Source organism: Octopus bimaculoides, chromosome 1, assembly GCF_001194135.2.
Source record: "Octopus bimaculoides isolate UCB-OBI-ISO-001 chromosome 1, ASM119413v2, whole genome shotgun sequence".
Classification (NCBI taxonomy): Eukaryota; Metazoa; Mollusca; class Cephalopoda; order Octopoda; family Octopodidae; genus Octopus; species Octopus bimaculoides.
In genome coordinates this window covers 193,170,745-193,183,523 of record NC_068981.1, presented here as the reverse complement: position 1 = coordinate 193,183,523, position 12,779 = coordinate 193,170,745, and the positions used below count along the sequence as shown (strand labels likewise).

Genomic DNA, 12,779 nt, shown 5'->3' with positions numbered 1-12,779 from the left:
CATCACCACCACCACCACCACCACCATCATCACCACCACCACCATCATCACCACCACCACCATCATCACCACCGACATTACCACCAACGTTATCACTGCCAGCATTATCACCACCACCATCATTAGTATCAGCATCATCACTGCCACTGCCACCACCACCACCACCACCACCACCACAAACACTGCCACCACCATCATTATCATTGTTATCATCATATGTCCATTTTCTTTTCTGTGCTGACATTGGTTAGACAGGTCTCACAATATCTCATCACTTGTTGTTATCCTGTGTCATCCTGTGTCACTCAACAGAAAAATCCAATTTCTGTGTGTGGTTGCCTATGTCAAGCCATTTTTCTTCTCTCTTTTGGTGTGTGTGTGTCTGATATTTATAGTTGCATACCCTTCTTATCATCCACCACCATCACATTTACAGGATGCATTTTATCACATCACTACCAGTTCCACCCCAGTTACTCCCACCCACTCACATATAATGCAAAGTAGCCACATAAGCTCATCAACAGCAAGAAACCTGCACTGTTTGGGCCACTTCTTTCATACTTTAACATCTCATCTCCTGGGATAAGAGTGGCTCTCTCTCTCTCTCTTTCTCTCTACTACAGCCCCACTCAGGTGAAGGGGATCAAAACCTTGCAAGCTGCATTACTTTCTCAGTGTTGCTGGTGTCACAAGAAAAGCATTCTGTATACCCTGTTAAGTGATTGATGTTAAGAAAGTTATCTGACCATAGAAACCATGGCAAAGCAGACATTGGAACATGAGGCAGTCCTTGGGCCTTTTAGATCATACAACTCATCCAACATGTTCCAGCACAGATGAAGGTGTGTGTGTGTGTGTGTCAAAACAGAAGATTGTAATATTTTTTTGTATTATTTATTCACCATTACATGTGTTTCATTTGCTAATAGGAGTACTGAAATAAGCACATCTGCTTCAAAAGGAGACATAGCTTGGATTATCACCCTATCTACATACTCTGTGTGTGTGTGTGTGTGTGTGTGTGTGTGCGTGTGCGTGCGCGTGCGCGCGTGTGCGTGTATCATCATCATCATCATCATCATCATCATTTAACATCTGTTTTGCATGCTAGTATAGGTTAGATGGTTTGACTGGAGATAGTAAACACATGTACTTGAATGAACCCTTTAAATCTCTCCAACACCCTATTGTTTACTCTACCCATATTCAGTCACTCTCAACCCTCCAATAGGTCTGTGTATAAAAGACTCCAGTGGAACATCCTCATGTCTCTATAATTCCGTCTGTCTAGTATACCTCCTTTGCTTTCTTCACTTTTATTTCCATTGTGTTGTTGCCGTTATTGAACTCATAAAGCAAAATTATAGCTTTGGAAAAATAACTGTTAAAATCTTGCACTAAGAACAAGGACAAGGTAAAATTACTACCTGCTTTTATAGCAAATTGATACAGGTAGTTTATCCCATACCCCTCCAACTTTTAGATCATGCAATTGAAAAAAAACCATATTATTTATGGGATGACCCAAGATATATATATTTTTCCTCTAATATAATATATACATGCTATAAGAGAACCCTGACATGGATCCCCAGTTCCAGCCTTAGCTGTGATCTTGGAAGCTAATGGTCAACCAGCTATAGCACTTACCCCAGCGTACCTATTCATTTAGATCCCAAGTGAGCTAAACCCCTCATATTCTTTATATATATATATATATATATATATATATATATATTGAAAAAAGTTTAAGAAGTTTCATGCTAATAAAATTATATTAAAAAACCAAAATGAAGAAATGCTTTGAAAACTTTATCATGAAATAAAGTAAGAAAGTATTTACATATTTATCAAAATAACACCCTGGTTTCAGTTGCTTTAAAAAGAAAATTTAGTCATACTTAAATAATAGAAAAAATAAACTGAAATGAATTAAATTAAATCAATCTTTCATGATATCAGTTTTGAAATGCACATGTTTTCATTCAATAATCACATGGTTCTGGTGTCTTGTTTCCTTCTAAGTGTTGCTAGATAGTAGTAACAGCTGGAATAACCATAGTGGCTCTCAGTGAAAGAGACAGCAGATACGGTTGTCAGTGGCCATAGTGGTGGTCAATCTAACTAGTAGTAATTGTAATGAATTTAGCAAAGATTACAGTAGCGTTGGTGGTAGTTGTCAACCTTTCTCTGCCACAGATATTTATACATGCCTGGAATTTGATTATGAAGGATATTTCTTTGTTGATGCAGTGCTACTGAGTTCTGTAATTGCTAAATTGATATAAATGGAAGCTTGTAAAGTTTAGTTGTTTCTTACTTGCATGTGTGTCTATATGATTACTGAGTCCCGTTTCTCTGTATTCCCATAATTTAATTTGTAACCTATGCAGAGCCATGCATTATTGTAAGGTGCCTCCCATCTGTCCTATGTGATTTTGTCCACATCCTGTACCTGTAATTGTATAGATTATGTTTCCAAATGCCCAAGTAAAGTTATTTTTATTGGCAAGAGTTGTTCTTGTTTGAGACAAATCTCTCATCCTTCTGCTGGATTCAAATATTTTCAACAGCTGAGTCTTTTTGTAGCTTGAATTTCATGTTACTGTGCTCTTTAGGTGAGAATGTATTGATGTGAATCTCAAATCAAGAGACAAACTGTCTGTCTGTCTGTCTATCTATCTATCTATCTATCCATCCATCTAGCTATCCATCTATCCATCTATCCATCTATCTATCTATGTCTTTAGATAGATAAATAGATAGATAAGTTTCTTTATTAGCCACACAGGGCTGAACACAGAGGGGACAAAATACAATGTAGAGGGGACAACATACAATATTTTTGAAAATGGAAAAAAAAGAGAAAAATAAAATTCCAATCAAAAGGGATCGTGAAAAATAGATATATGGATAGACAGACAGACAGACAGACAAACAGACAGATAGACAGATAGATAGATAGATAGATAGATAGATAGATAGATAGATAGATAGATAGATAGATTACTCCAAAAGTGTATCGACAGAAATAAACAAAATTTGAAAGACAGATATGGGTTTGTCCTTGCCTATCATAAAAACCAACATAAAGAATGTTGTATATTGCATGTAAACCTCTTACAAAATTATCATAAAATTGTATTATTGGAATTGATAGGCAAAAGAATATCAAATTTCCATGTTGGAATCTCAGTTGAACAATCTGAAATATGAAAATCAGCTCTTGCAGCAGAAATGGAAACTTAAAGCTACTGGAAAGGTATTGTTGTCTTTTATATCTTTATTCAAACAGTATATTGGAATTGCTGTGTGTGTGTGTGTGTGCGTGCACTTACATGTGTGGACTAGGCAAGGATATTGAATGCTATTAAATATGATATAACTGGTGCCATGTATAAAGCACCCATGTTGGTGCCACATATAAAGCATTGGTGTTGGTGACATGTAAAAAGGCACCTAGAACACTCTGTAAAGTGGTTGGCATTAGGGAGGTACTATTGTATATATATATATATATATATATATACACACATATATATATATATATATATATATACATATATATTAGAGAGTAAAGACAAGAAAAGTTATATCTTAAAATCACAATAGAGATAAGTCCATAATATAAACAATATTGTATTAATAAATAAATAAAGTACAGCTATGATCATTAAACATTTTTTTTTAAGTTTTGAAAGTTCTTATGGTTGTTTCATGAATATAGTACCTCTCAAAATGGAATTTTGATTTCATTTGATTTCGTTTTGAGAGATAGTATATTCATGAAACGATCATAAGAACTTTCAAAATGTTTTTAAAAATTTTTTTATAATCATAGCTGTACTTTATCTATATATTTATTAATACAATATTGCTTATGTTATGGACTTATCTCTATTTGTGATTTAAAGATATAATTTTTCTTACCTTTACTCTCTAATATATTCGCTCTCATTGAATCTCTAAATATCTTTTTAAGGTTTAAGATATTTCTCATAACGAGCACTTATCTGAAATTCAGTACACCTTGTTTACAAAGGACATATTTGATTAACTATATATATCCCCTTCTTCTTAGCTCTCCTGTGTGACCCCTCTGTCCAGCATTCGCCATGATAGATCGCTAGCCACTAAACCTTTTTTATTTTCTCTCCCTGTTTATTTCTGTGTTCCTTTCTGTCGAAAAGCGTAGGCTCAAAACATAAAAGACTTTCTTCCTTCTCAAGCGTTAAACTAATACATGTTTGTTGTTTACACACCCATCTTCGTCTTTTGTTTTTTGGTAAATTCTCACTATATATATATGTATATTGCAGGAGTTATATGTATATATATATTGCAGGAATTATTTAAACCTCAAAAGAATTTGGCTAATTCTCTGGAAGATGAGCATACTAAATCGGAAGACTTTATAAGACAGTACGAAAAATGTGAAGTAGGAAAAGCTGAAGATTCCAGATTAAATCCAGAAACATCTTACCGGGTGGATCTTGAAAACTTAAAAAAAGATATAAAAGAAAACCTTTCTAAAGTATTAAAGTTTTTGCAGTAAAGTCACATGTATGTGTGTATGTACATCATCATCATCCTCTGTGTGTGTGTGTGTGTGTGTGTGTGTGTGTGTGTGTGTGTGTGTGTGTGTGTGTGTGTGTGTGTGTGTGTGTGTGTGTGTGTGTGTGTGCATGTGTGTGTGTGTCTGTATGCACGTGCATGTGGGTGTGCATACATGCATGTGTGTTAAGAAGTCCACTTCCCAACCAAATAGTTTCAGGTTCAGTTCCACTGTGTGGTACATAGGGAAATTGTCTTCTACTATAGATCCACATCAACCAAAGCCTTGCGAGAGGATTTAGCAGGCAGAAACCTGAATGGGCTATGGAGCAAACAGGGCAGAATGGTTAAAGATTCGCTTTGTGACATCATAGTTTCAGGTTCAATGCCACTGCACAGTACCTCAAATAAAAAAAAAAAACTCACAAATAAAATTTGGTGGAAAGAAATTTAACATGGAAGCTTTTCGGAGTGAGCATTCCTATTCTTGGGTGCTAAACTTAATCCATTGTTCACAGACATATTATCTCTTTTGATACTAACCCACCTTGATTGCCTCTGGTCCTATGATATAAATTTTCTGTTTTAAAGTGATCTAAATGATAACTTTCCATCAAAATTCCACATTAATTTCATGTTCCAGACACCAGATTAACAACACTCTTTTACATGTTTCAGTCATTTGTCTGTGGCCATGCTGGAGCACTGCCTTTGGTCGAACAAATCGACCCCAGGACTCATTCTTTGTAAGCCTAGTACTTATTCTATTGGTCTCTTTTGCCAAACTGCCAAGTTTCAGGGACATAAACACACCAGCATCGGTTGTCAAATGATGGTGGGAGGACAAACACAAAGACACACACATGCATAAATATATACACATATATACAATGGGCTTCTTTCAGTCTCCATCTACCAAATCCACTTACAAAGCTTTCGTCGGCTCCAGGTTATAGTAGAAGACACTTGCCCAAGGTGCCATGCAGTGGGACTGAACCCAGAACCATGTGGTTGGGAAGCAAGCTTCTTACTACAAAGCCACGCCTATGCTTATAGCAATGTTATTTTACTAAATTTTTTACTAGTTTCAAAATTGATTGAAACAAAACAGTATATTTCAGCAGAACTTCCAGTATCCAGTATGAACCAGACCATCAGATGTTGTTATACACTGCTGACCACAATGCACTTCCAACTCTTGATTTTGCCATTCTTTTCCATCTGGACTCAAATTGCTTAACTAGATCGTCTTCCCATCCTCGTGGAGGTCTTCCAAGTGGCCTTTCTGATCTCAGCAACTGCATGGGTCTACTTGTTGCCTAGCAACCTTGCAATATGTCCAGCCCAGTGGAACTTGATCGATACTCTGCGATCATGTTCTCCCCATTCTCGAATTATCTCATTTCAAATGTGCTCTCTTAGTGATGTTCCTAGCATGAATCTTTCCAAGCTCTATCCTCTTCATAGTTGCCCCCCATTTCTCTTGCATATAAGAGCACAGGTAGGGCAGTGTGATTGAAGAGTCTGGCACATGTGCCATTGTCCAGCTTTGTTTTGAGCCATATTCCAACAGAAGTGTGGCAACAAAGGGGTTAAACAACAATGCTTCTGGTACTAGTCCTGCTGGGTCTGGACTTACTCGGGGCTAAACAATACTAGCTAATCTACAATTATATTTATAGGCATCACGAGAACAGCTTTATTGTGGTTATCTTTGGCCAGAATAGTTTCTTTGAATGTTCTTGTTGTAGATGATTACAACAATGATTATGGGGATATCATTATGGATGATGAAGACACTGTTGGTGATGATGATGATGATGATGATGATGATGGTGATGGTGGTGGTTGGGGTGATGATGAAGGTGGTCGTGGTTGTGGTTATGGTGGTGATGATGATAATGATGATGACAATGGTGATTGTGGTTGTGGTGGTGGTGGTGGTGGTGGTGGTGGTGGCAGTGACAGCGGTGATATGGTCGAGATAATGATGATAAAAGATGAAGGTGGTGGTGGTGGTGGTAATGATGATGATGATGATGGTTGTGGTAATGATGAAGATGGTTGTGGTTATGGTGGTGATAATGATGATGATGATGATAACGATGATGACAATGGTGATTGTGGTTGTGGTGGTGGTGGTGGCAGCGGCGGTGATGATGGTGATGGTAATGGTGGTCGAGATAATGATGACTAAGATGAAGGCGGTGTTGGTGGTGGTGGTGGTGGTGGTGATGATGATGATGATGTATTTTGGCTCTATCCCACAGGACCTACACAAACGATTAGTAACTCTGCTAGAATGTATTCACCAGCAAGAATTGGAACTTCAAGATCTGAAGAATATTTGGAAGCAAATGAACCAAAACAATAAACATCTGAATGAGTGGTTAGATAATAGTGGTAGTGCCAACAGTAGTAGAGAGTGTGGTAGCTGTGGTGGTGGTTGTGGTTGTGGTTGTGTCTGCTGGCAGTCAGTGATTGTCAACCTTTTGAAGGAAGAATCACAACTGAATTTTTCCATTTTGAATAATGGCAAATGTTATGAGATTGACAGGTAAGACATCACTGTTTATAATCACCAGCATCGTCATCATCATCACCATTGTCATCACCATTGTCGTCATCATTATCATCACCATCGTCATCATCATCGTCATCGTCATCATTACCATTGTCATAATCATCATTGACATCATCATCATCGTCATCGTCATCACCATTGTCATCATCATCATCATCACCATTGTCATCATCATCATTGTCATCATCATCATCAAAATTGTTATCATCATCATCATTATCATCATCATCCTTACCATTGTCATCAGCATCATTATCATCATCATCATCACCATCATCATCAGGCAGTGAGCTGGCAGAATTGTTAGCACACAGGACGAAATGCTTAGCAGTATATCACTCATCGCTATGTTCTGAGTTCAAATTCTGCCGAGGTTGACTTTACCTTTCATCTTTTCGGGTTGATAAATTAAGTACCAGTTGCATACTGGGATCGATGGAATTAACTATCCTGCTCCCCCAAATTTCAGGCCTTGTGCCTATAATAGAAAAGATTATTGTCATCATCACAATCATCATCATCAACATCATTACCTTCATCAGCATTATCACTACGGTATCATCATCACAAGCATCATCATCAGCATCATCACTCTTGGTATCATCATCTTTATCATCAGCATCATCGTCATCATTATCATCAACGTCATTATCACCATCATCATCATCACCATCATCAACCTCATTATCATCATCATTGTTGTTGTTGTAATTGTCATCGTCATCATTACATGTAGAACAGCTAAAATAAATCAACTGCATCTCCTGTCTCTTGTAGATCCACAAAAAAGTGTAATGGCACCAAAGATGCTGTTTGGTACAAAGATTCCATGACAGGCAAAGCCACAATGCTGGATGTCTTATCAGAACCAATGAAAATTGCTTTTGTATGTCAGAGATTCTGTTATTTTTCATATCATTTGTCTTTGAGTTCTTCAAAACAAAAAAAAAAAACAATGTTATGTTAATATCTTTACAACTACTATTATTACTACTGTTGCTGCTGCTACACTTGGTGGAGATGGTGATGGTGATGGTAGTGATGGCAGTGTCAGCGGCGGAGGTGGTGGCGGCGGCAGCAGCAGCAGCAGCAGAAGCAGTAGCGGTAGTAGTAGTAGTAGTAGTAGTAGTAGTAGTAGTAGTAGTATATAAGCCATTCCAGTTTCAACCATCCTGCATCTCACTCAGATTAAATAAATCTAGTGCTAGCTACATTATTGAATGTGTCACTTCTGTTTTAAGACAATAGAGCATGATATTAGGGAGATTTGGTTGTTATTTCTGTCATGTTGAGTAGCCACAGAGTAGAGCAACCCCCTTAATTGACCTGTGTGTGATTTGGTAATGTAGTTTAACATCATGTCAGCCTTAATCCAATGGACCTATGTTCAAAGACACTCCAGAAATCTTTCACTTAAATTTAATAGGTGCAGGTGTAGCTGTAGGGTTAGAAGTTTGCTTCCCAGCCACATGGTTCCACGTTCAGTCCCACTATATGGCACACTGGGCAAGTGTCTTCTGCTGTAACCTCAGGATGACCAAAGTAGTTCAGCAAAAGAGACCAAAAGAATAATAATAATAATAATAATAATAATAATAACAAGAGCACTTAGAGACCACAAACCTCCACCAAGGCAACACCAACATCCTCTCAACTATTTGCCAGAGATGATTTTTAAAATGAGAATATTTGAAATAAACTCGACTGCTCTCACAAACGAGAATACTAAAAATGAACTCAACCAATCTCAAAAATTAAGTAAAATAAACAGGAAAAATAATCCAGAATCCTTGTCCGGTACCGGATAGATCCCAAAATCTAATCAGTTTGTGCCAGTCACAAGGCCAAACATCCCTGAAAGTTTCATCTGAATCCATCCAGCAGTTCTTCAGATATCTCATCCATGGACAAACAAACAAACAAACACGACTGAAAACAATACCTCCCCCTTTGCTAAAGTGAAGGTAATAATGAAATTATTGTGTATAGTGCTCAGGTGCACCACAACTCATCAAAGGTGCATGTACAGTAGATAGAATTATGTACAAAAGTCAGGAAAGTGAACAGTGTATGAGTCATGATATACATGTGTGCATATGTATGGAGGGGTGGATATCAGGTGTAGTGTTGGCAAATAGATAGCTGGAGAGCGGCTGACAAAGGTCTTGCTGAGTGATGCCAAGACACCCTCAGCTTTCTTGACAATAAGTACCAGACTTTAAAAAATAAGTAGTGAACAATTCATTCGACTAAAGATTCTTCAAGGTGTTGCCCCAGTCTAATGATTGAAACAAGCAAGGGATAAAAGATAAAAGAATATACCTAATTCTACAATATCCATCCTCCTCATTATTATTTTAATATCCACTTATCAATGGTTGCATGGGTCAAATTCCTCATTATCACCAATGAGGTGTGATTTGCGGTAGATCTGGCTGCTACTTTTAGAATGTCAAACAACCCCTGCCATTTTATAGTCCTTAGCTAAGTTAGATAATAATTTCAAATTTTTGCACAAGGCCAGCAATTGTAAGGGATGGACTAAATCAATCACATCAACTCCAGTGCTCAGCTGGTTCTTATTTTCTCAACAGTGAAAGGACCAAAGGCAAAGGTGACTTTGATAGAATTTGAACTCAGAACATAAAGACAGACAAAATGCTTAGCAGCATTTTGTCTGGCATGCTAACCTAAGTTAGATATTAAGATTCATTTATTCATTTGCTTGTTTCAGTCATTTGACTGTGGTCATGCTGGAGCACTGTCTTAAGTTGAACAAATCGACCCCAGGACTTATTCTTCGTAAGCCCAGTACTTATTCTATCAGTCTCTTCTGCCAAACCGCTAAGTTACAGGGATGTAAACACACCAACATTGGTTGTCATACGATGGTGGGGGGACAAACACAGACACACAAACATATCACATACAAACACACAATACACACACACACACACACACACACACACACACACACACACACACACGAAGGGCTTCTTTCAGTATCCGTCTACAAATCCACTCACAAGCTTGTGGTCGGCCCAAGGCTATGGCAGAAGATACTTGCCCAAGGTGCCATGCAGTGGGACCTAACCTGGAACCATGTGGTTGGTAAGCAAGCTACTTTATTTCATAAATATTTGCCATAAAGGCATTACAAAGAGGGGACGAACAAGAACAGACAAACATAAAAGGGATGAAGTAGCTGTATCGATTAAATATTTACAATTTTAAATATACAATAATAATTTGATTATATTTACAATGTTCGACACAACCACTCCTACACCTGAAAAAATCTCTCATCGTGCATGAGATACAATATACCCTGGTGGTATTGAGAGAAGTGGCTCTGTGTCAAGTGTTGAGAAGCTAAAACGACAGATTGAGCACAGTGAAATTGCTTTGGGGAGCATAATATCCAACATTTCATATGTAATCCTTCTTCAGGTAAAAGTTTATCAGCAAGGACATAAAAGAAAGACAGCCAAGTTGACATCTTACATGACCGAAAGACAGAATGCAGGCTCTTTCCATGCAGGTTTTGGCATTGAGTGAGAAGGGTAGAGCAAACCAAAGGACTTTACAGTGGAGCTATCTTTTGTGGGTGTTAGGTCTCAGCATATCCATGATGCAACCCTTAAATCCACTGGCTGCCAGAGCCTCATTGTAACACAGGACTGCTGCATCAAAAATGTCTTTATTCAAAGATAGGCTGAAAATCCTCTTATACATATACATACATACATACATACATACATATGTATATATATTTTTTTTCTCAGGGTCAGTTATCTGCCAGTACACAACAGCTGCGTCAACTTTTGAAGTTGTTTATTGAGCGCTATATCACACTTCAAACAGAGTTCCCAAAAATATTTGAAATGGTAAGGAATATTTACATATACACACATACATAAAATACATGCATTATAGGTTTGTGTATGTATGCATACCTGTGCATGTGTGTGTGTTATATCACACTATAATCAGTTCTAAATATGTAATGATCACATGACCCCTCCACACACACATGTATATATATGTGTGTGTGTGTGTGTGTGTGTGTGTCCATGTATGTGTGTGTCCATGTATGTGTGTGTCCATGTATGTGTGAGTCCGTGTGTGAGTGTCAGTGTCTGTGTGTGTCCATGTGTCAGTGGTATGTGTCCTATCACACTGTAATCAATTCCATGAAATGTTTGAAATGGTAAGTACACATACACACACACACATTCATACACATGCATACATGTGTGTGTGTGTGCGTGCATGTGAGTGAGTGAGTGAGTGTGCATGCATACAATGTAGGTACTTGGCTGAGTGTTTGATGTGTATATATATATATATATATATATATACACACACATCAAACACTCACAGCCAAATACCTACATTGTATGCATGCACACTCACTCACTATATATATATATATATATATGAAAGAAGAGAAGTAGAGAGAAAATAATGTGTCAGTATTTTCCTGTGTGTAGTGTGCATACAGCATATATGCTGTTTGTAATGTGTGTGCATAGTGCAAACGCATTTAGTGTAAATATGTTAATGAACTTATGTGATATCTGTCACCACCAAAATATTAACCTGCAATCAATACTTCATACAATTGTCTATTTCTATGTCAGTTATTTGTCCAACCCCCACCCCACCACACACACACACACACACATATATATATATATATATATATATATATATACATTGTTCTCATCATCACCATCATCACCACCACCACCACTATCATCATCATCATCATCATCATAACCATTTTTTTAATGTCCACTTTTTCATTCTTGCATGGGTTAAAAAGAGTTTATTGAGATAGCTCTTCAATGGCAGGATGACTTGTCTGTTGCCAACCCACATTTATTTCCAAGCAAGTTAATATTTCTCTCTGGTTTGACATGTTTTTTGCGAAATATTGGAAATGAAACATACTCATCACAAGCTTTTGCTCAGCAATAGTAGCACCAGGCTCCAACTGTCTGTTTTAGCCTGGTTTCTAGGGCTGGATGCCTTTCCTAATGCCAACCACTTTACAGAGTGTTCTGGGTGCCTTTTTACATGTCACCAACACCAGTGCTTTATATGTGGCACCAGTTATATCATATTTAATAGCATTCAATATTGCCTAGTCCACACACACACACACACACACACACACGCATATGCATAAAGCTTATATAGTTAAATGATAGACAACAGAATGAACAGCATTCTTTATTTAAAGCACTGCAATTCTTTTGACACGTTTTTACAACCATAGTACATTGGTAAGATGTGTAATCATTATGATTCATCCAAGGTATAAAATGAACCTTCTCAGGTGATTCATTAAATAAATCCTTCATTAAATCCCATTGTCATTTCACTTAGTGTGAGAATGTATACTCAAATCATTTTTACATATATTTATGTATATAGATATATGTGTGTATGTATTATTTTTACCAATATATGAGTGTGTGCATGCATAGATATATATATATATATATATACACACATACACATATACATATACATATATACACATACATACATATATATATATATACATATATACACATACATACATATATATATATATACATATATACACATACATACATATATATATATA

General features: G+C 37.0%; 1 protein-coding gene across 3 annotated transcripts in view; it reads left to right on the top strand.

Annotated features, from left to right (window-relative positions):
* Nucleotides 1-12,779, top strand: part of LOC106881752 (myosin heavy chain) — a 111,204-nt gene that overhangs the window by 93,283 nt on the left and 5,142 nt on the right. The window contains exons 14-18 of one of the 3 annotated variants that reach the window (XM_014932242.2): nucleotides 3,164-3,265; nucleotides 4,349-4,537; nucleotides 6,828-7,114; nucleotides 7,919-8,027; nucleotides 10,927-11,028. In XM_014932242.2, the coding sequence (XP_014787728.2) occupies nucleotides 3,164-3,265; nucleotides 4,349-4,537; nucleotides 6,828-7,114; nucleotides 7,919-8,027; nucleotides 10,927-11,028 (789 nt within the window). The remainder of the gene's footprint in view (nucleotides 1-3,163; nucleotides 3,266-4,348; nucleotides 4,538-6,827; nucleotides 7,115-7,918; nucleotides 8,028-10,926; nucleotides 11,029-12,779) is intronic. The other 2 variants (XM_014932243.2, XR_008265734.1) reach the window with 2 other exon arrangements.